Here is a 25054-nt window from a genome sequence, read left to right as displayed (position 1 = left end):
TTGTTCATGTGAAGGGAACCTCCGAAAAGAAAATGTATTAGATGGACATTTTTTAGATGGAAACATTTCGATGGAATGCCATTAGATGCAATGGTTTTAGATGAAATGACCATAAACCGGAATTTCCACTTATTCTGCGCAAATTCATTTTCAGTGTATTTACAGACGGGTGCAATAGTCCTAGTGCCGCAACCTTCACCACATTGTCTAACTCTTTCTGAAGAAAAGTATAATGTAAGCACCCAAGCAGCCTTTGTGCATGGAAATTGAATCTTGCTGAATGCCGGAATTACAATTTGCCTAACACATAGGGTCTGATGAGCATGGTGTGCTTCTGACACCATTTCATACATAAGTCCGGAATTGGCTGGTTGACCAGAAGGATTCATGCCTCAACTCTCACTCAATACAAGATCTCTCGCCTTTACTATCGACTGTAACTTTGCATTCAAAGCACACGTCAACAAGAAGACCCAAGCAGCGTGCTACCAGCTTGTGCTCCTCCTCAAGGGCAGACTTTCAAATGTTCCCTTCGTTTTAGAACAGATGTCCATGCGGACAGTGGAGATGCCCTACTGGCCCACCTGACTGCATACAGCACAATGCAGCACACCTCATAACAGGACTAAGAAAATCCAACCACTTCACCCCATCCTCTAGGACTGCACTGGTGACCCCTTCAAGCACGCATCACGCTCAAGACTGCCTGCATCACGCTCAAGACTGCCTGCATCACGCTCAAGACTGCCTGCATCACGCTCAAGATCACCTGTATCATGCTCAAGATCACCTGCGTCATGTTGAAGACCACCTGCATCACTGACAAGGCAGTCAAAACCAATCTGCTTGGCTGAGAAAATCTCAATCTCTGGGGGTTCGTGTAAAACTAGAAGCCACAAAATCCCCAGGCTGGAACGTAAAAACTGCAAGAGGGAATTAACAAGGAAAACTGGCCTTTTCCCATTATGCACCGCATCTCCGGAACACGTTACCAATGAAGATGAGTATCCCACGCCTTCTTACACTCCAGGAAGGAGCAGAAAACCCTACTCTTAAAAGAACATCTTGATGGCCACTGATCACTCCACTTATTCCTGCCCCTTTGCTGCTCCTCCCCTTGCTTAATCCCCCTAATCTAAATTTGTTTACCCCCCTGGGTGCTTTGCTGCATCCCAGCTAGGTTTACAACACATGGAAGTTTCCTGGCTTTATTGTGATGTAAATCGCACACACATCCCTGCACAGTTAGCGCCGGTTCACAGCATTCTGGCTGAAGCATATCATGTGCTTCCCTTTGCCACAACTTTGCCGCGTGCCAGCCTGCTCCGCTGCTGTGCAGCTGGTGCCTTGTCCCTGCCTGTATGCTTCTTATTGACAGCGAGTGTTCTTGCCAAACGCCAGGGACCATAGTCACATCTGTTTGTCTCCCAAGCTTGTCTGGGGCTGCTTGGGAACACTTTTTACCCAGAGGGCAGCTCGGTCGAAGGCTGATACTCTGAAAAGCCTCCGTTTGTAAATGCGTACAGCGAGGCGACAGCTCCGTGTTGTGTTTCCTTAAAAATTATTCCATTTGACACTGTTTGCTCCAGTCCCTGTCACCGGCACGTCAAACGCCAAGTTTTCAGGCAAGGTGGTCTTTACACGCTTAATATTCATCCTCCTCACCCCCACCAAAAGATGGCCTGTTTCCACCGAAAAGCTATTTATAAACATTTGCTCGAAGCAAGCTGAAAATGAGTGAAGAGAAATGTGTTTCGTCTCTAATTCGAATTGGCGCTTATTTTCTTTTAAGAAGGAACTATATTTTTCAACAGACTGTCTCATTCGGTATATCTCTTCCTTCTAAATAGAAGTGTCACCGATATGTTACAAATATGTCTTTGTAAAATAAAATATGCCTCCAGTGTTGCCGGCTTTCGGGACATACAGTAGCAAAAGTGAAATTCCAAAAGCTGTGGTTAAAAAAACGGTATTTCTCCTTTACTCGAAAGCATTGACAAACTGATATAAACATCACATGTGTGCGCTTCATTTGGAAAAACAAGTGTAGAATTGTCAACAGCACATCTCTCTCTGAAAATTCCACTCTACTGGTAAGCTCTTTTCTACAAACATGCACACATGCATGCATGTTTTCCATCAAACCACCAAAGAGACGAACGAGAGCCGGTTCTCACCATGGCTGGTGATAAAAGCGAGTCGCGCAAAGACACGTGATTCATGAGCTTCAAAGGAACAAGGCTGCCGCGTGACATTCATTGATTGAAAATTAAAAACAAGCATTGGCAATGCCAATACTTTTGGCGTTTGCTGTTCTTTGCATTTTGCGTTTATAGGCACCAGGCTGCAAAAAGGTGAGTGCAAAGTTTGAAAGGAGGATGTGATAAGGGGGTGCAGGTATGCAATAGAACGAGAAGAGTAATCTCGAATATAGAACGTTTTTATGAATCCCCAAATGAGATACAGCCTGGATAGGAACTTGATCACCACTCCTCCCCCAGGAAGTCCTTTGCTACTAGTGGGCCCTTGCCCGGGGCAGCACCAACATGACCCTCTTTCAATAGGAGGAGCAACATGGCTTGCTGCGCTGCTGCTGATATCTGTGTGCAATCCTGGTTTTAATCTTGTCTGGGCTCCCGAACCCTGTCACCTGGAAACGAGTACTGTCCGGCCGAACCCTGTCACCTGGAAACGAGTACTGTCTGGGTGGGTGGTAATACTACCTTGTAATAGTGCCACAGAGCAGTACGTCGGAGCAGCAAGCATGATAAATAAAAAAAATGGGGCAGTTATGATTCAGGGACACACTGGGCCTCATTACATCTGTGGCGGTAAGGCAACAACGGCGCTGGTAGTGCTCCCGGCGCCGTTGTTACATTGCCGCCAAATTACGAGGTCTGCTCGCGGATGCCGCTCTGCGCACCTGGTCCGACCAGGCGTGCAGAGCGGCACCCGCAAGCAGAACAGGATGGTAGCAACAGTACCATTATAAACTGTACTGCTGCCACCAATCCTCCCCATTCCCATTGAGCCCTATGGCCAGACCCGAGTTTGGGTGTAGCCATGCCCTTATTAAGGACATGGCTACCTCCAACCTCGTAATAAGGCCCACTATTGCATTAGGTGTTGACTGCACGCCTTCCTAACATGCGCTTTCGTGCATTGCAATGGAGCATTTTATTGTAATGTGGTAACTTGAATTGCACAGTGGCACGCTGGGTGAGAAGTCAAGGAGTATTAAGCCATCTTGATCGGATGATGCGCTTTTCAAGCAAATGCATATTTTTGCTGTTTTAACGCTTCCACGACGTCGGATGTCTCTTTCTGCTGACAGTTATTTACAGCAAGATTTTCAATGGGAGAATTCCACTGAAAACGCTTTGTAAATCAGACCCATCATCTCTGAACACCTGAAACGTACATAGGTAAAGTATGTCCCATTCGATTTGGTAGATGCTTGACTAGTCCTGGTTTTTTACTTTGCATTCTGGATTCCAATATAGATCCAGGACTACAAGACCTAGACTGCAAAGAAAAACTAGGATCTCTGTTGTCATGGGTACCTCTCCTTCGTGATTACTCACAGGCCTATAGATCACTTTTCAGAGTAACACACCCTGGCCCCTGTGGTGTTTCAAATACAAACACTGCTAGCTTCTGTCACGCAACGCAATTATCCCATCACTGCCCCGACCTTCAGGATTCCATATACGACCCCCTTCCCGGTGTAGCAAAAATCCATCGGCCTTTCCCAATGGTCTCCACCCCTAAGTCAGTGTCACAAAGCCCCTTTCCTCTCAGAAACCTCTCAAAGCACGCCGTGCTTTCTCTCCCAGACCTGCCGCAACTCTTTCACCCTGGACACCCATTAAGCCCCCAAAGTCCCTTGTAGCCCCCACCATATCACTCCTCCTTGCTTTCCCCTCAAAGCCGCGTAGCGTGCCAGCTCGGCAGTGTTTACACCCGCCTTCTGTTGCGAAAGGACACTTCCTGGGCTCACAAGCAGGTAATGGAGCGCAGCCAGGAGCACAAATGCAAATGACTCTCCCCATCCGTAGGTTCATCTTGAAAAAAGGGCGTTGCAATTTATGCTTGAAAAGAGATCACTTTGGCCCTGTTCGTGCCAGAATTGAAACATAGTCCACAGGATTTCCACAGGAAAATAAAGGATTGCTACATAGAAATTAAAATATAACAGGCATTTACTTAAGTGCAGTCATTCTGTTCCTACTACGGAGCACTTACCACTCCTCGGCAACAGCAGCAGGCCGGCAGATGTGAGCAAGAGGGTCAAGGGCCGGATGGTGCTTCCGCCATTTCATCGCCAGGCGTTGGCAAGTTGTCATGCCATTGCCATACACTGCTCCTGAACGCCCCTTTCTTTTTTATAATACAATGTTAGCAATATTGATGGCTTACGCACCACCAAGCTCCAAAACCAATGACTGCTGTGCTCTACATAAGGGGTGACAACAATAACAAGAGCATCCTACCTGGCGCTTTTTGCCGATTGCCAAAGCCTTGAGGAAGCAGGGGCGGGTGGGGAGGGGTTAAGGTAAAGGGGTGGAGGCAGTCTGAGCGCCATAATCTTCCTGATCAATAATCTAGATATCTCACCACACTGCAGCAGATAATAAATTATTAGCCGAATTACTGAAGCAGGGCTACATGTTGCTTTTGCACCACAGGTCCAAAGGTTCGATTGGCTAACTTTATTAATTTTGGTCTTTCCTCCTGCTCACAGGCTTACTTTTTACAATGAAAAACAAAGCAGTTATATTGGTGAATGTATGAAGACAGTTGCCGAATAATTGGGCATGTGTGAGTGATGTATTATGCTACATCAATTAATGTTACTAATTTGTAATCTGACATAGATCTAATTAATCTGAAGCATGCTTTACATTCTTTGTTGCAATATTTGCGGGCAAAACCTTGGGATTTTTACCAAATGTTTGAACTTGTAAAATAAATGAGGGAAAGATCATGTCTCAAATTGATTGTGTTCTGGAGCAAAGAGCACTCGAATTAGCAGTTTTGGATGGTCTGATCCCGTTGGTGGCAGGACCAAAGCTGGTTTACATTTTGTTGTCCGCTTCTACCGTAACTCTGCTGGGCTAAATACTTATGAAGGTTGCCCAGAGTAATGCCAGTAGTTCTATTTGATTAGAACCCTTGCCCGGTGCGTCCACCAATCCAGTTGCTTTAAACCTGGGCTGAATTTTACAATCCAAGCCCAGGTTCCGAACAAACCGAGCATTGGAGACGCCCGCCACCCCTTTTTCCTCCTGGTTCCTGCTCTCCACGTCCACCCCATGACGCCCACCACGCCTTCTACTGCCCCGGCTGACCCAGCGTACTCGATGCGGCACCACTGCATATCACCTAACATTCCACCCATGGACCTTGCTACTTATATCAGAAAGGGGAAAGGCCATGAGCAAATCGGGCTTCTTCCCACCCCCAGAAGGCTGGGACCAGACACACATGTCTGGGGTTGCTTTTGATCTTGTGCATAGGGTATGTGATTAAGCAGCTTGAGTTGGACTGCCTCTTTTGGGGTGGTACTAAGCCTGATTTGCATATGGTCTTTCCCAATTCTGTAATGGCTTGGCAGACTGAAGAACGATGGTCTGATAGTTTGCCCAGAGCTATGACCGAGGTTAAGAAGAATTCTAAACTTTCCAGGCATCACCTAAATTTGGGGGAGTGACAATTGCTTTTCTTGTTACTTCACATATCTTATGTTCTAAGTGCAAAGTTGTTTTTTAAGGTCTGGTTCATAGGGACTCCTCCTTCGTTTCTTGCCATAATCTATTTTTGTTTTTCCAAATCCTTTTATCATTAGCAATATTGTTAGTATGTTCTTTGATGTTATAATTATCCATGGGTTGTGATACCTGTAATGAGCTATTATAGTTTTTTTTAAAATATTGACAGAATACATGATGATCCTCAAATTACTTGATCTTTCATGTACTGGTCTGAATTTAGTTTATTAAATTGTAGTCTGCTAATTAAACTGATTTTTGTGTGATTTAGTATTTTGTTTCTTCCATTTCCATTTTTGTTTCAAGTGCAGTAATCCTGTGACGGCTTTCTTTCCACTATTTAACCTTGAGGGTCACATATGCAGACTGTTTTGTTCATTGGGACTTGGTTCTCACAGATGGTACTGAACTTCAAGTCACTTATATTGCTGATTAACCTTTTACAATAAGCAGCATCATCTGGTTCATACTGCATTTTACTTTATAAAATATATTTTATACTTTGCACACGTTTTTTACAATCTGACACTGGTCATAATACAGTACATCATAATGCCCCTTTATATGTAGCATTGGGTGCTTCTGAAATATGTTTTGTAATGTCACCCATGTATTTCCACTACAGCAATTGTATTTCTGCACAATACGTGGTGTAGGCATAGAATGCACATTATTATTCGTTGTTGACTTCTGGAATTGGTAGAAAGTAAAACTCAACACAGGTTGGGGCACATTTTTCAGTGCTTGTCTCAGAGTATGTTTGTGGTGTGAGAAACCATGTTGTCGCTGTGTCTAAACATTGAGGGTCTGTCATCCAGGTGGCCAGGACACAGCCATCACTATTGGATCCAGTTCCTGGGGGTGGACCAGTGAGGGAGGATCACCTGGATGAGGGGGTGCTCCGGGAATGCGAGTTGGACACTGATGGTTGAGACTCAGTATTCCCCTTCCTTTAACAACTTTTCCCCATCCTATTACCTAGGACATTCTAAACCACTGCCACCCTCCCTTTCTAACTCTAACACTTTTGCACAACACAAAGGACAACAGACTAACACCAGAGCTGTTTACCTGACATGTCCCAGTAAGAGGGTCAGGCAAAGTCAGGCAATTGATCAGTATTTCACACAACTGACAGCTCTTTCCCTTCCCCACAGGGATAAAAGGTGGAGCCAGAGGGCACAGTACGAGCAAAGCAAGCACGGAAGACAGCATGACGAGACGGCTACCAGGCAGCAGTTCAAGAGAAGGAGAAAAGTGGCAGGAATCGAGAGGGTGGCGAGGAGAGAAGTGACCATGCCCTTTTTGTCCCAGACCCATGGAACCTTCGTGGAAGAGAGCCTAAGACTGTGGACAATAGCATAAGTGTCCTGCAGCAGATGTCAAGCATACACGGGGCAAGCCTATGCCGATCAGCAAGAGCCAGGGAAGCTCCCACACTTGTGGTACCGGCCTTGACTCCAGAGAAGGCAAAAGCCAGATGGTTTATCGCAGCCGGTGAGTGGAAGGGAGAACCGATAAGAGCCGGGCTGTGTTGAGTGAGAATCACAGAGTGGCAAGTGTTTGAACCAAAGCTGATGAACTGAATAGACTGTAAAAAGTGTGAAGGGCAGACCAGCTGCAGAGAGAATCTGGCACCACGTGGGTGCTAACTCAAGAGACACTGGACGAGCCCCATAAGAGAAACTACAGATACCAGAAGGCTGTAGGAAGGCCAGCAAAATAGGTCAAAGTGGTCATACAGAGTGTCAAGCAAAATCCCTGTACAATCAAAAGACTTTGATCTACCAACAGTGTGAGAGAAAGGGAAGTGAATCCCACAGTGAGAGAGGGGTCTGAGCCCGACCGAGGGAGATGCAGGGGGTGAAGCTGTCACCCAATTTGATTGATAAAGGAACTGTGATATATTTTGGAATATTATTGGGAGGGGTCAGTGCCCAGAAGAGGGGACCAAGGGTGAACCCATCACCCAGCGAGCATTGGAAAATAACTTTTCTTTGTTAAAGGAACTTTTGTTTTGTTGTTTGAACACGTCGGGTCCTTGAAGGCAAGAGACTTTCAAGTGAAAGGAGACTTGGCCATCGACGGCCCTGATAACTGAAAGCTCAAGGCTTAAAAGCTGAACTATCATCTTGTGCTGGAAAAGCCCTAAGAGACTGTGTTGTGCTTCAAGCTCCGATCTTGGAGAAGAGAGACCGAAGCTACCGCATCCTGACATATTATTTGACAACACTTATTTCTTTTCTTGAGAACTATCCCACATCCCTTTTTGTATTAGTTGTGAGGTTTGGCAATAGGTTTCTTAGTATAGGCCCTTTTTATTTGACACAACACAACTAGGACTGCCTTATTTTCATTTGATGGTTGACGCTTGCTCCCATCTTAGATTTAGATTTTGCGTTTTCTCAACCTGCATACAGCATTTCATTGTTCAATAAACACTCTTGAACTGTGATCACTTGTGTGTCTCTTACTTGTTGTCACTATGTGTTTCTCACATTGCGGAAGTGTGCATTGTGACATGTTTGTTTTCTAGTTTGTTTTAATGTTAATGTAGTAGTGGTGGTCACTGGAGTACGGAGAGACAAAGTGTTTAGCGCTGTCCTGTTTGCTTTTGAGTCTTTATTTGTGTGTTGATGGAAAATGTTAGTGTATTTCTGTTGCATGTGAACAGGCACACAAGATGTGTGCAGGTTGTAACTGTTAGAATGTTATCTTTTTAAATGGACGAGGCATGCGGAGCAACCTAATGGTGTGGTGTTTAATAAAATCTTACAATAAAATCTTATTGTAGCAGCACAAAATATTCCCACATTCAGTAGTGCATATTACGGGTAGATAGTCTGAATGATGGTTGTAGACGTGTGTACAGTGTGCTGATTTGGGTGGACGTATCTTTATTTAAACTGTGTGTTTGAGGGCTATTATTAAAAGTGGAGTTGTCTTGTGATGGCAGTGTGGAAGGAGTTTGGGGTCATACTTTCAGTGAGTATTTGGATCCAATATAGTGGTTGTAGTTTGTGGAATAGTACAGAGTGTAGTGTCTCTAGTCAATGCATTGGTACTTGTAGTTGGTATAGTCTGAGTATTTGCATGCAGCATAGAGTCTGGGTTGATCTTGGAGACGGCCGGTTTGGTGTTGTGTTTGTGTGGTTCCCTTTTGCAAGTCACTTGCAGGTGCCGGTATACATGTTAGACTCAATGTGGAGGGATTTGAGGAAAAATTATATATTGTACATAACCAGAGAACAAATGCACTAAGAAAGGGACTCCTGTGTAGGATGCAGGGTCCTGACAAATTCATGGGCTTGGTGATGTTTAGTGCTGTGAATACTGAGGCGCATCTTAAGTTGCCTCAGGAGCTTTTAGATGTTGTTATTCACATGATTTAATTGTTAATGTTTATTCACTGTTTTAAGTGGTAATGCTTTGTTTATCGCTTCCTTATCCTAGCTGACATACTAATGATTGTTGTCTTAAGTATATTTTTGCATTGCAAAAGTGGTTTGTTTCCTCACATATCATTTTAAATGCGTGTTTGAACTTATTGGGTAGTTCTGGTTTTTGAATCCATAAACTGTACTTATTTGTTACATTTGCTTGGTGCTTATTTTCATTTGGTCTTCTCTTTGGTGTTATTTTGTTGGTCTAACGAGTAGAATCATATGTTTAATGGTGTTTTTTGTTGTGAAGCAACTGACAGAAACACGTTGTCACCTTCATCAGGTTTCCATCCTAGAGCACAGAAAGACACTCCACTGTATGTACAATTGTTGAGAATAAGTACAAACTGCACAGAGCTGTATGATTATTATGACTCATCGAAACAACTTAGTCAATGTCTGAGCGAGAGAGGGTATCCCAACGACTTGATTCCATAAGTTTGAAGAGGGTGAGATATACACCTAGTGAAAACTTGCTCTCTAAAAAACATAACACGGAGGACACAAAATGTTGGTATGTCTCTTCCTTTCACCCACATTTTCATCACATAAGTAAAGTATTGTGAAATACTGCAAGATAATTCAACTCTATTAACCAGCCCCATTCTTGCCAACATTAGCACTTACAAGGACCTCTAACTTGAGAGATCTTTTAGCATGTTGAAAATATGGTCCGGCTAAGACGGGAATAATGGGATGCTGCACCATTGAAAGATCGCCATCCTTGTGAAAGCTGCTCAGTATGCAAATTCATAAAACGGGCGATGGATTTCAGCACAGGCAATAAGATCTCAAAGTTCAGATCTTTCTCTCACTGCCATGGTACCTTTCCCTTTCATTCTCTGGAATGCCTCTCTGGGCTAAGAAATATGGGGGAAACTATTAGAAGAGTAAGTGCCTGCTTTACAGCAGACCACTCTAGAATTAGTTGCAAATATGTTGGCTCTCTACATGGAGAAGGAGCACAATGCAGATCAAATTAAGGGGTGGGTTCTAGATATGGTATATATAAGCGAATTGGAAAATATGGAACAACGTCTGTCCTACAAAGAGCTAGTTTGGATCCATTGCATGATTTATCACAAAGGCAGTCTGAACGACTTTCTGGAATTATCTATTGTACTTTCAGACTATCAAAATGCTTTCGACAACAGAGCTGGATCAATGTGATAAGTGCGACTAGATGGAGCTCGCCAGTACACTCCCAGGGAATATTAGATCACCGGTTTTAAATCAATTTCCAGTGAATATATATCTGTGAAATAAACAAATATGAACCAGGGCCCACTTTCCTACTACCTACGAAAAATCGACTTACTTGTCATGGATGTGTATACATCTCTTTGCGCTAATAGTAATGCAACGTTTATGTCAGTGGGCTACCCTGATATTCTGTGTCCTTCCTCAAGATTAAGGGATAACCAGTTGGGTATACAAATTTAGTATGAGTGTAGTTTGCATAGGTCATTAATATGGATGTCCCCTCGGGTACGCGCATAGATATTTAGCTAGGAATCTACATTTTGAAGCTCTTAGCTAGTTACGTACCATAAAAATAAAAGTACATATTCAAGGTACTTTGCAGTAGCACCTTGAGCGTTTTAAGTGCCAGATGGAATTACCAATAATGATTTCAGACCCAAATAACCAGACAGACTCGAAGAATTTGGCAAAGTACTACTTTATTATCAGCTCAATAAAGTCGGGCAATCTGGCAAACAATGGTTTGTGGTCCACACACTCACAATAACAATCTGATAAAACAAAGGCTTTATATCTCAATATGCGTCAGCTATGATGTCATCCTATGTGGTGAACTGTAAAACCTATAGAAGAAAGGGATTTGTTAAGGGAACATATATACTCATATATCATATAAGTGTTAGTATCTTTACTGGATACCCCTTATCTGATAGGCACGTCTTAAACCACCAATAACTATGTATAATACAAATTATAGTAGAATAACAGCAGCAGATTGGCTTCTGTAACATTGTTTGCACACTGCTTGATAGACCCTCATGATTGGTTGACATTGTCTTCCAACCTCGGACTTTTGTCTCGTTAGCAGCGCGTAAGCACAATAAAACTGTGGTGCAGAGAACAATGTCGGACTACACCCACTTGCCCAATTAGTCCATCATCTCTGATCGGACAGGCCCTCAGCCAAGGCCTCTTCTTTGTAGATGACCTTGCAGACTGTTATCTGCTCAGGAACTTTCATGGGAGTGTAGGTACACCATTATCTTCATCTGGAGCTTAATGAATAGGCCTTTTTTCCCAATTCTGAATCACGTGTGAGGAGACCATGATTTTGTCCATTTTGACATTTTATTTGATGCTATTTATTTCAATTAGTTTGGGTATCATTACTCCTCTTGGCCTCTGGAGACTTGGTTGCTCTACCTCACATGGACTTTCTGCATCTTAAATAGTCCACTACCTGGCATTTGCAGATGTTTTCTTCTTCTTCGCTTAATCTAAGAGAAGTATCTTTACATACGTGGCTTATCGTCTTGACTCCCTTTTGCCTTGCAATTATTCCTTGATGTGGCATCCTTGATCCCAAGCCGATAGATATTATTTATTTCTCACATTAAGCTGTTTTTGAAGCATCTCCTGACTCTGCAACCCTGGTCTGTCTCTGAGGTAGCTTGATTAGTTTCAACATGAGTCTGGAGTCCATCTTTTCATCATGGCCACTTTAGTCACGTTACATTTTCTTCTGCAGCAAGCTACTATATGTCTCATCTATCTTATGTTTCTGCATATATACATTGACTTTGTCTCTTCTCAATTATTTCTTTGGTTCACATGATTTCTTCGTATTTGATTACATGTTTCTCTTGTTGCTTCAGTTGCATCTTTATTTTTTGAGTATTGTCATATTGTTTTGGTGCGTCTTTGTGTGTTCTCTTCATGACAACACTCTACTCAGGCTTCACTTGCAGGTCTTGGATGTCCAATGGTGTATGCAGACATCCTTCCACCATATCAGTGCAAGGGTACATTTGACATGGTTGTCTGAGTAAATATCGTCTCTCATTAACTTGCTGCGATATTGGGAAATATCTGGTGTCACACATAGGGCTCTTTTACAGCTGTTCCAATATGACGGAGGCAAGGGGTTGAGTACTATAGATGGCTTGTACCTCTGCCCCTCTACAGTACAAACTGCCCTTTATAGCCAAGTCTAGTCGTAATGACGTGTTAACGAGAATGTATATTGCTACGTGAATGTTAATAATTGAATTCATAACGAGTGGCCTTTTGTAAAAACGGGAGTCTGCAAGCACAATAAAACATGCAGACCATGGCAACGAGTTGCAATGGGGTCCGTAGGTTAAGCTGTATTACAGTAATCATTGCATGTGAAGTTAACAGAAATATTTTTACAAAGAGTGTCATTTCTTTGACCATGACGAATCTATGATTTTTCGTCCATTCTGCCTTAGATATATTAACATTATTTAAAACGTTATTTAAAAGCTCTTGAAAAACTGAGCAAAATAATCAGAACATGTAACCCACTATCTGTGAGCTGCCTTTGAATCTCGGAATTTGTATAGTTGCGTAAATTATTTTGTGTAAGCTTTTGGTACTCCCTCTTCCCCTGCTTCTCTTAATTTGAGGATTACGGTGAGTGCTCTTTTCTTCGATTTTCCTTCTTTCAGATTCTTTATCATAAACCGAGATTAATGGAATTATAGTCCCTACACTTGCTTTTGTTAAACATACCGGTCAGGGTATGCAATTATAAAATTGTGTTCATAGGTGAGCTTTAATATCTTTTTATTTAAATGGGGTTCCTGCCTTTCCTCTTTTTTTTTATTGCACTAATTGACATTTCGTTTTTTTCTGCTGACACAGGGTGTTCTGTGGTTCTGTTGTCACTGAGTTGAATAAAGGGGTGGGAGTTATTTATTCTGCCAAATTGTCTCTTTTGGGAAATTATGCATCGTTTAGTGCATTTACTTGGTTTATTATATTCACTTTGAATAGACTGTACATTTTGGGAATTAGTGTAAATTGACATAAAATGGTCCCAAAAGACACATGGATAGTTATTGTTTTGTCTTAGCGCTCTGGGCCCTCAAGGCACTCAAAAAGTTCATGAGAGATCATGTTTCCGCCTAGTGGCCTGCCTCGTTTATTGCATAGGGGATGGTGCTTTGTGACTAGTGGCTCCTGCGTCCTCAAAGAGTACCTTCTTGGGCTAGTCCTAGGTGTTGTGTGCCGATGTACCTCTACTAGTTCTGCCTCTTTCACAATTTCTTATTATTTAACTAATTCGCCACCTTGGATGAGGATTTATTGTTTTGTCGGGCCAACTTGTTCCTCCCTCCTTAAAATTACAGTGTTTTAGTTATTCTACAGGTTCCATGCTATAGTAACTTTGTCAGGACCATTGCTTCATTTTTGGAAGTTGTGCAATTAATTCTTACCATTTGTCATAGCACATCACATACTTTCTGCAGCCTGTTGGAATACCAAGAATCTATGTTGTGCCCCTCAGCAGTTTAAAAGGCCTATTCAATCGCACCCAAAGAAATGTGCCCACAAGTGAAGAAAAGGGCAAATTGGCTTTGGCTAGCTATTATGTGTGGAAGAGGAGGGGTTAGTCTGACTCCCTGAACTCAGTACAAGAGATAAAATGTTATGAACATTGACAGTTCATGGTTAAGCTTCGAAAGGGGATTTTTTCTCCAAAAAATGTTAATTTTAGAGTCTAAACAAAGGTTTCGATTCTTTAATGTGGTAATACACATGTTGTGAGATAAACGATACAGAAGATGATTTGCACAAGTGTAGGGTGTCATTTTTAGATTTGCCTGTTATTTACTGCAATTCTCATAAGCCCTAAGCATACCATTCAATGGCGAGGGATCATGGGAGTCTTAGTCCAAAACATCTAGAGAGATGGGTTGATCTTTTCCGAAGGAGTATTGTCCAGAGTGGGTGTGCTGGAAACTGTGACCCCAGTTGCCACGGTCAGAGCTCCAAAGACTCTGGCAAATGGGGAAGTTTGATGAAGTTACCAAAAGCTAAGCAAAGCAACACATTTTCAGTCCTGAGACAAAGTATTTCAGGTTCCGTAGCAAGTCTCAAATACACCACGTTCATTTTGGAGCCCTTCCCATTCTGGCACTCCAAACCATCAATTACTCCTCGAGCACTTACTAATGTATACTTTCTGTCATTGAGCTCTGTTTGTAAATGCGCGCGATTCTAATTATTTAATAACAAGCGAAAGTTGAATTTGGCACAGTGGCAAAAGAAAAAAAAAACATCCCAACCAGCTGCTGTTGGAACACTCTGCCTTGAAGCTGTCAGTGTTTCAAATTGCCAAGTTAGTCATCTTTGGAGCGAAGGTGCATTATGTTTCATGGGGTAAAGACTTTGCAAAATAACATGTTTATCTTGTGCAAATGGTGCTCATAGTCCTACAATAATTGATTGCCGTTTGTGATAACTACATACTCTGGTGTAAGATATTAGATTCATTATCAGCTGCATTGACAGTTGAGCCCAATTTGTTAAATTTCAATTGGTATTCTGTTCCAAAAAACATCTAATGTATTCGTTGTAATTGTAATGCATGTTATACCTCCCCAGAGTTCCATCTTGATTGGCCTGTGCCCTGTAATCAAGTTGCAAAATGAATGCAGTGCATGAAATGGGAAGAAACATTGGACAATGATTGCCCATCTCCTTCTTTTAAATCCAAGGCAAACTATAAAGTAGAAAATGTACAGTGCTCACCTACATACTGCTCCTTCCAGTCAAATCATTGCATCGGCAAAAGGTATTGTTATTAACATTTGCATACTTCCAAAATAGGGCTAATTTTCTAAACCGTGATCATTAAAATGGAGTATAAAGCACACGTATCTGTCCTGTGTGCTTCATTTGAATGATCCTGGGGCTTTTTCAAGCAGTTTGAAGGTGAACTAGGGTCACAGAACGGGATATATACTTCTGTGCTGCTCTCCCGTGCCGCCTTCAAATTGTACTATTGGTTTCCACCAGCATACATTTTCATGCTAGTGCAAAACCTAACAATTTCTATGGAATCCACCTGACTTTACCACCTGCTAAAAGCAAGCAAGTTCCACAAGGATCCAATAAAAAATGCTGCCTGCAAAACTGTATTTGCAGGATGCTTTTTTACATTTTCTCAAACTGATCCTTAAAGTGAAAGACACGTCAGTGGCATAGGGCAGGTTTCGAAGGACAAATGTGCCTTCCTGAAAGCTGCTGTGGCCCAAATCACTGCAAAAAGAAGTGGCAATTTATCTTCTGCACTAAAATATAATAATAGTTGTATTTTCCATCAGGTGGCAGGAAGAATTCTGATCGTAAGCTATTACTGGTTATGGTATGGTCGCTGACAAGAGCACACAATCATTAAAGACACACTATGTTGATATCGGGCACGTGACAGCCCTGTGAGTCAAAGTTCAGTGATGTGTATTCAGTGATGTGTATTCATGTCTAGCCTGGCTGTCTTCAATGCTCCCAGTGAAATAATAGCCAGTGTGGTGTCTTTCGTTGATTCCCGGGAGGAAGAGTAACACCTCCTTTCAGGCCACAGGAACTCTCACCAGATCATCTCCTGGAAACCCTGCTTCAAAGGAACACTCACATAACAGGTCAGCCTCACAGTATGATGCTGCACATCAAAAGGCGTTTGAGGTTGCAGGCATGGGAAGGGTGCAGATTTAGAATTCCCAATGAGGGAAAATAGGGTTTGGGAATGGGGTTCAACATCTTGGTTTTCTGAAGGGCTCTCTTTCTGTCCTGCCCCCTCCCCCCATTTTCTGCAGACAGTGCACGCTATGCATGATGCAAGAATTCAAGGGTCACCAGTGACAGGGATTGGACCCCTTAACAGCAGGTTTGCTATTGTCCAGCCCCCTGTGACCTTTTGCCTTTTTATGGAAAGAGTTCTCTTGCTACTTCTGTCCAGAAAAGCCAAAGACAATACCACTCTGTCTCTCGGTTGGGAATGCCGTCCATTCCAAAGTGCTCTGCCATTAGGGTTAAGACAGGTGTTATCCAAGGCAGAGGAAAGCTCTGCTCCCCAACACTCCCCAGGGCACATTAGTGAAAAATGCTGTGAACCATGGCCTGCCACTCTGCGAATGGCACCGGAACCAGGCTCCTCACTGGAGATAAAGGATCTGTGACAAATCAACTTCTGGGGCACCAGTGGTGCAGGGATGAATATTGGTTTCTAAACCATCAATCAGCCCCACCCCTTTAGTGCACCAGAAGTGATCTGAACAGATTGGAAACACAAGCAAATTATAAACCTCCTTATCCAGTATTGGTAATATGGACGGAACAGCATGCTTATCTATGCAAGGTTGTGAATCGTTGGCTAGTTGCAACACATACAATTATTACCCAATGACAAAAGGGACTGTCCAGTCAAAGTTGTATAAAATATCTACTTTATTATTATTCAACACACAGTTCTAGCACACTACACAATACAACCCACCCTGTAAAGCAATGCAGAGGGCAGGCACAGTTTCAAGAAGGAAAAGGGATGCATTCTGGATGCTGACAGGAGGGTAGTTGGTAAAGTAATTCATCATAATAATTCAAGGTTACTTGGTTTCAGCACAAAGGGAGCAATGTGTCTTAAAATGTCACTAGGGGCGTTCGGAGAAGGGCCAGGTGGACAGGACCACAATGTACCTTGTGCTTGTAGACGTTCTTGCTGCTCAACAGGGTCGTGTGGGTTTCACAGCGCTTTGCAGCTTCTGCAACAGTTCAAGAAGGGAGACAGCTGTGGGTATCAGGCGGTTGGCAATTTGGCGAGCGAAGCTGTATAAACATCTATTTATGTTTATCAAACTTTTTAATTTGGATTCTTTGTACTATTGCTTTTAGGTTTGCTAATGTCATCACTTCACATGCCTCTGAGAATATAGCCTGACCTCAGCCCACGTTACAACAGTAGGCTAACGAGGTCTGAGGTATACCTTTCGGTTTTGTCTGTTTTACCTTTATGATTGGGATCAGTGCTTATTAAGTAGTAGCGTGGAGCTGAGTAGGCAGTTTAGCCACTACTAATCCCTGTATTTCTTAAAATAATTGTAATTCCTGCTGCAGATAAATATTGCTCTTGGGCACAGTTTTACTTATCCAAGTACTTACTTGCTTCATATGATCGCCTCCAGAACTCTTCCTGAAACCTATGTCTTTTCAACCAGTGTTTTTGAAAAATTTGCTTTCAAGTACATTGGTTGACCGTTTTTATTTGTAAAGGTTTTTTGGAACACCTTGCATCACCCGCCCCCTGTTGAAAGGATGAACTCGCTCTCATAGTTAGCCCACATTGACACTCGGAGATTGTTATCAACTACTATGATTAGGGTGACATTTTGTCATTACAAACTCACCCACATTGGTCCCCTGGAAGCACACCCTCACAGGAGCGTTCTCCTACTCCTGCTTATCCCACCTCATCACTTTCACATACCCTGCTCATGATGTCTCACTTGTTACATAGCATCCCCTGCACTACCTCAGCCTATCAAGAGCTGGAACTCTGCCACTTCCTGGGGTTGCACATAGCGTGTGCACCAAGAATCATCAAGTATTACTCGTTAAATGCAGTCTCAGAATTGAGCCACCCATTAGTACAGTCTTCCTACAGACCATAAGATCTACAACAGTTCCTTTGCAACTTCAAACCTATCACCCCCCCATCTTGGATTGGTGGAGCAAAAGGAATGACAATGTCTTAGCAATAGCTACTGAACTTTAACTTCTCACCATTTACCAAATTGATAACCGCATGCTGTAATAAATGTAGTTCTGGCAGATAGGCGTTTGTAACCGATCGATACCCCAGCAGCAATGGTGTGAGCTCACATAATTCATCTTTGCGTTTCTCCTTTCACGAGCCACAGTATTTGACTTTATGTTGAGCAAGAATGATTGCCAGTTTTGAAAATTAAAGAGCATTTGTTTTATAGTACCATTTCCAGTAACAATGTATGATGCTGTGTTTCGCTGCTGAGCACTTGTCAACAAATATAATTATATTTCGATAGAAATGGGTTTGGTGGTTTTATTATGTCGCTTCCGGGGGGGATGGTTTGATTTAGGTACTGCGGATGCAGGCTGTATATTTGTGACATGTCCCCCTTTGTTAATAGATTTATCTGGTGTTTACTTGCAGGCAAACAAGTGTTCACTTAGGATCCTTGTGTATGGGAGACATCAAACGGAGAAGGAAGGCCGCCCCCATTCCAGGAACTGCCACAACCGGTAACTCCTTCAATAACATTGTATTGCATGCCTACACCCCGCTGGACATTGGAGGCGGGCCAAGGTGTTTTTGCATATGGTTTGTCCCTCTCTGTAATTGGCACAAGCTGTTCCATTCATCTTTTTTTTATTTTCTTGATGAGTCTCCCTAAATGAGAGGGTGTATACCCAGACCTAGGTCTATTGCAGGGGTCTGCAACTTGTGTCTCTCTAGTTGCTTTAAACTATGGCTCCCATGAGCCATCACAATAGTCTAGGCTGGTTATAAGACGGTTTGATAGCTCAGCGGGTTGAGCGCTTACTGCTGCGATCTGAGAGTGAGCTGTAGGTTGCAGGTTCGAATCTCGGCAAGGCCAACTCAGCCTTTCATCCTTCCGAGGTCGATAAATGAGTACCAATTTCGGTTGGGTGATATTGTATGTAAATATGTGCTCTGTAAAGCGCTTTGGATTAAGGCGCTATATAAATAACATATCATTATCATTATGACTGATGGGAATTTAAATCCAAAAGATCAGGCGTGCCAAAGGTTGCAGACCCTTGGTTTAACCAGAAGTCTAGCTGCAGCTCCTGGAGAAGTCATAGTATCTGTCTACCGGTTTCAGAGGTTTTTGCCAAGTCTGACCACTTTCTTCAGGACCAGATCACAACCGCAGTTGTTTCTTCCTAAAAACCAGAAGAGTGGTTCTACTTCTCTTCTGTATAGGTAAGAAGCTTTTTTTCTTTTTTCCTTTGGCTTACGCCATCCTAATTAAGTGTTTTCGTTTCAAGGAGCTTGGGGTAAACTCTTCCAAATTCTCCCCACGCACTATCGATGGGCCACTTGTAGGTGGTTATTTTTCTTCTCTTTCATTTTTCAAATTTGTTTCCTTCATTAATGTGAGAATGCACACTGTTCGTTGTTCTTTTTTTCCATCTTATTTGCGACCTTCCTTCCAGACGCTGAATGCCCGGTATGCGCTTCAACATACTTGGCATTCAGCGTCTGGAAGGAAGGGGAGAATGGTCCTGAAGAAAGCGTCACACCTGGCAAAAACCGCAGAAACCGGTAGACCAATACTACGTTTTTAAGTTTATCCCCTTAACCCCCAGGACCAGTAGATTGGTTGAGTGCCTGGGTTACTTAAAAACTGTGATTTATTTTAAACTGGAACAGTTTTTGTACACTCAGAGGGCGCGATTAAAGGGATAAAAACTCACCCTAGTGTTTGTTTTTTGGGTTTTAATGAAAGAAAATGGAGGAAAGTAGTGTGTGTGGGGTTAGGGACAGTCTCTTTCTATCCCCTTTCCTAAATAATTGGCCTGCCAGTGCCCACTAGGGAGAGAACATGTTTGAGGGGTACTTAGACTTTCCGATAGGGAGATTTAGAGAGCCATAGACCACTGTGTAAAGTCGAGAATAGAGGCTTCTGCCTGTTTTGTGTGATAACAAATAGGATTGCAACATGAACTTGGGGTGTACAGACCCAGTGTAAAGTATGTTTTGAAGTACCATGGGAAGATCATTAGGATGGAAGGAAGCCATTCTCCCCTAGCCTGCACTTTGGTTCTTCCATGTGCTGCTGACAAATACACAACATGTTTGAGGGTCTTTTACATTTCATATGCCTAACCCTCTCGCAATTGTAATTTAAATGCCATTTTAATATCCTGCAGTAGCATAACACCAAGTTTGATTCTATTTTATTATTATTATTGTTGTTGTTGATAGAGCAAACCTAGCTCAGAAGCAATGGAGTGGTGAACAGGTTATAGAGCAAAACATTGGTGGTAAGCATTAGTAATACATATTACAGCACATTATGAAGATGGGGAGTGCACAAGATAGCCGTATTCTAGGTTACACTAGGGTGTTGTTGGAAGAGCCAGATCTTCAGTTCTTACAAATAAAATATCAATTTCCTAAACTGAAGGAAACTTGGAGCAGTCTGGATTGCCACCGGGATTTCTAGAGGACCGGAGCATAGCATGAGGACTTCCCTAGTTTTCACCTTGTGAGCCAGTCTAGTTTCTAGTCTGGAGATTGACTTACTGCGAGATGACCCAGTGTTCTTAGTTTGGTTGTTATATTCAAAAAGAATTTAGGTACTCACTGTGAAAGAAAATACATCTGGATACATCAAGTTCTTTTGTTAAGGTTTATAAATGCTGTATGCATACATAGTGTAACTGATTCAGGGGAGCTCGGCTGTGGACATGTTTGCTTCTTCTTTTGATGTGCCAGGCCTGGGAAGTTCATCTCCTAGAGATGTCCTTCTGTGGGAATCAAGATGGAGCCATTAAAGGTTTTTGCCAGAGGAATCCTTTAATCCCCCCTGAGGTCTGAAGAGTACAAGGTCTCCCCTAAGTGGCTGGTGCCCCTGCCCATATAAAAGTTGGAATGTTGCTAATACTGTGGCCTCCAGGAAAAGGAAATGTCGGTATGTGAATAGGACGGTAGGCACCACTTATTATTGGCCATGGTCCTTGTTCCTAAATTACCATGGGGAAAGTTTTTAAAAAACATGCTAGAGGACCACTTACTTTGTAACAGTTTCGAATTTCAAAAGCAAGGATCTTTGCTTGAGACCTGCTGGATCTGAAAGAGTCCCTGTGTTGCCAGCAGATTATCTCTGGGAGCTGGCTTCTACAACGCTGGTATAACCAATCACTTGGAGCTGTGGTAATGGAAATGGCTGATGACTTGCCTGCATTGTTTCACAACAACCGCAGATAGCTGTGTAATGTCCAAGGACCATATTTTCTGGGTCCACAGCCAGTCCTTGTGAAGTGCACTGAAGCAGCTTAGAAAATCAAAAGGAGGGATAAGTAAAGGACTAACCCTTACGTTGTCTCCTGGACATCTGATCCACCCCATCAGGTATTTTGATTTTATTTTTCATCAGGTGTCTTGGAGTGCATTTCCACCCGCTCACTGCCTCATCGCCCCCACACCAGAGTCCCACACCAGCCCACCCAACCCCTGATCTCCATGCCCCTCGTCTTTTGATCACCACCAAACCCTACCTCCAGCTCATAGAAATAGTAAAGGAACATTGTCCCTTTACTATTTCCATTTTTTTTATACATCTTTTGTGCAAAGCACTTTACAATAGATCATAACTCTGAGGCATCAAGAATGAAACTCAGACACACAAGGGGTTCATAGTTTTGGTCAAACCATTTTGAACCATTTTGGCCATTTTAAGTGAGATAGCGCTTTATTAGATGGATGGGGATGCAGAATGTACTCTTGCACCAAATAATAAGACCGACTCAGGAAGTTGGCAAAACGTAATCTGTTTTAATTTCAATTGTCTAAAACAGGGAGTACAACAGACATCAAGGGACATCCCACAGCATAATCTCAATGCATCACATGAAAAAATATATTTTTATAGTGAAAACTCACCATCATAGACTTCATACTATGTGAAAAACGAAGAAAACTTACTTAGGATTGTGGTTGGCTTAAGGGGAACATCTAGTTATACTTTCTATGGGGGATATGATTGTGATAGGGTCTCTACAGTCAGGTGGACAACTATGCCCACCCCTAGTGCAAGTCATCTTCATTGATGGCATTAGAGGGGTTTCCCTGCCTAAAACCAAAACTAAAGTTCTGGCTGCGGTCAGAATGTCCAAAACAAAATGTTCTGTGTCCAAAGTTCTATTCTGACCCTCACATTCTAACAAAACAATTCTAAAGTGGAAAGGGAAAATGTCTTTGGCCTTGAGTGCTGTATAAATGTTCAAATGGAAAATACATAACTTCAACACAAAAAGTTCCAAAGGATAGAGTTCCTTGCTCCATGGGTTGATTACCATTCCCCTGGATTCCTTTCACTCTGGTTTCCATTCAGGATTATCAGTGTCTTGAGTATCAACACAGCTGGCGTACAAAACACTTGACCCTTGGACTTTGCCGTGTTAGGATCCCTTGTGTACTCTCCTGGCAGGTTTCTCTTCTCCTTTAATATATTTCCTCTGCCTTTTCCTGATGTGCTCCTGATCAGGATTTCTTGAGTTAATTTCAGTTTACACTTTGTTCAATTTAATGCTTGATATGCTTTCAAAATTAGCATCCACCCGGTATACTCTCCTGCCAGAGACTTTCTTTTATAAACACTCTTGCAACTTGCATTTGCCTGGTAAACTCCCCTGTCAGGGCTTTGGTTATAAATGCACTTTCTTGCACCTTCAAGCACACCTTCAAAATGCCTGCTGTACTCTTCTGCCAGGGCTTTCTTATGTGGACTCTGTGCACATTTGCAATACTGATGATCTCTTAAATTATCCTTTTGTGGTATTTTATCTGCCTGGTCTAATAAGTCAGCTTGAGCCAGAATGCGGTGCCCGTGTCCTGGTCAATTGCAGAAGTGGTCCCTATATTTAAGAAAGGTCTTAGAGATCAGCCTGCCAATTATATTCCAATATCATTGCTTGACTCAGGCGGGGAGACTTTTCTGAGGGCCTTGTTTCATTTGGAGGCATGGGTAAATATTAACTGCATTATGGACCGTCGTCAGGCTGGGTTTTGCAAAGGCCTGATCGTGGCGGATGAGAGCCTTAGGCTGTGCCTTATTGTTGACAAATATGCTGAACTTAGGAAAACATCAGTCTAAGGGTTCTTTGTCGACTTAAAGACTGCATTTGACACCGTCCCCAGGCATCGCCTCTAGGAGTCTTTGAGGGGGCTTGGTATTCCTATACTCCTCTTGAATGTGATCCAAAGCCTCTAAATGGGAAATACGGCTGAGGAGCGCTGGGGGAGGGATGGTAGAACAACGGAAAGGTTCAAAGTGGAGAAATACGTGAGACAAGGGTGTGTATTGGCCCTATGTTGTTTTCTATTTTTATAAATGGGGTTATTAAAGAACTTATTGCCATACAGTGTGACGCACCAACCCTGGCAGGTGACAAAATTCCAGTATTGATGTTTGCGGACGATGCAGTTCTATTGTCCTTGACTCTGGTTGGTATTCGCAGCCACTGGACACTTTTGTTAAATTCTGCAAGACAAATGACTTGGCCCCAAATGTGTCAAATATTAAATCAATGGTTTTTAATACTAACCACAGAATTGCAGGCAGACTCCTCACTCTGACCCTGGATGAAGGTGAAGTTGAGCAAGAAGCTTTCTACGACTATCTGAGGGCCAGGGTGACGGCCTCTGTCAGTTAGTCTATGCTATTGGAAAAAGCCAGGATTACCTTAGCAAGGTATGGTGGCTCTTTGGCTAGGTTCACTAGGGAACATGGTAATGGCTCAGTCTGAGTTTCATTGGAAGCTTATACGGGCCAGCTGGGGCAGGCTGCTATTTATGGTTCAGAATTATGGGGGCATGCAGAGATTACTCACTTGGAGTAGTGGAGAATGGATTTTTGAAGAACATTATCTGTCTGCCATCTAGTACACCCAATACACTTAGTCAAATTCAGGGAAGCACGGACTGATGCGATAACACAGCAGGGTGGTTCGTCGTTGCAGTGGGTGAGGCACGTGAAGAAGACTCTAGAGGCCCTTGATCGCAGGCCACTCTGGTCTGACCTAAGCTCAATAACAACCCAGTCGAAGGAAATAGTAAAGCGGGCTGCTCATGATAAATTTCAAAGTGATGCAGTCGTGAAGGTGTCTGGTTCCTCATTGGTAGCACATTATTTAAATTTCAAACCATCAGTATGGTACGAGGATTACCTTGATTATGTGAACCCGGTGAACAAGCGATCCCGCTGCATAAAATTCCATTTTGGTATTCTGCCAATAGCATTATTAGGACATGGATGGCATAGTGATGTTCCCTCTACATACCCTATGTGCATTGGGGCTATTCAGGACTTTGAACATTTTGTGGTACTGTGCCCAGTTTCACTACCTTTAAGAAAACACTTTCTAAAACCATTGTGGCACCTGCATAACTGCAGACGAGTGGGTGAGGCAATTTGTCTTAACGCAGCAGATACCCAGATGTTTTTGCAACCAGCAATTACCTAAGGTGGGCTTGGCATATCCGACGTGGGAAGACGTCAATGTGATGATTAATTTAGGAGGCTGCGGGTTTACTCTCCTCACTTGTGGTGTTCCGCCTGACATTGTATTTTTGTTTCCTTTCTCTTTCTATTGATATATATGCAGCCCGCATTGACACGGACAAGTTCTTATGATTGTTGATTTTTAACTTAAGTGTTTATTTTTCACTTTTATTAGGTTTGTGACAAACATCTGTTTGTGTATAGGAATTTTTCTTAACTTTGCTCTAATATATTATTCCATGTGCTAAATTGATTGGTTACAATGTCTTATATATATATTTTTTTTATTACTGTGGCTTTTATGATCTTATGGTCGAAATAAAGCTTCCAAATAACAACAATGCTGATGCAAATTCAAACATGAAATACATTTTCCTTTGAGCGCATTTTAAAAATAGCTAAAGCAGTCCATAACTTAAGAGCAATTAATTGAAATGAATGAAAAAATCAGGTGAGGCACGAGGTGGAGGAGGTACAGTCAATAGCAATTGAGAAGAACGACGAGACTGACACAAAGGAATATGAAGTGAAATAAGATCAG

The 25054-nt window shown here is 42.6% G+C and overlaps 1 protein-coding gene across 2 annotated transcripts in view; it reads left to right on the top strand.

Moving 5' to 3' along the window:
• The window catches only part of GPATCH2 (G-patch domain containing 2), a 1007975-nt gene that overhangs the window by 839210 nt on the left and 143711 nt on the right, over window positions 1–25054 (top strand). For both annotated transcript variants that reach the window (XM_069608577.1, XM_069608578.1), the window contains exon 9: window positions 18414–18502. In XM_069608577.1, the coding sequence (XP_069464678.1) occupies window positions 18414–18502 (89 nt within the window). The remainder of the gene's footprint in view (window positions 1–18413; window positions 18503–25054) is intronic.

This window comes from Ambystoma mexicanum, chromosome 4q (assembly GCF_040938575.1).
Source record: "Ambystoma mexicanum isolate Mex_15411 chromosome 4q, UKY_AmexF1_1, whole genome shotgun sequence".
Taxonomy (NCBI): domain Eukaryota; kingdom Metazoa; phylum Chordata; class Amphibia; order Caudata; family Ambystomatidae; genus Ambystoma; species Ambystoma mexicanum.
The sequence above is the reverse complement of the archived record's forward strand: the minus strand, read 5'-3'. Positions and strand labels throughout refer to the sequence as shown.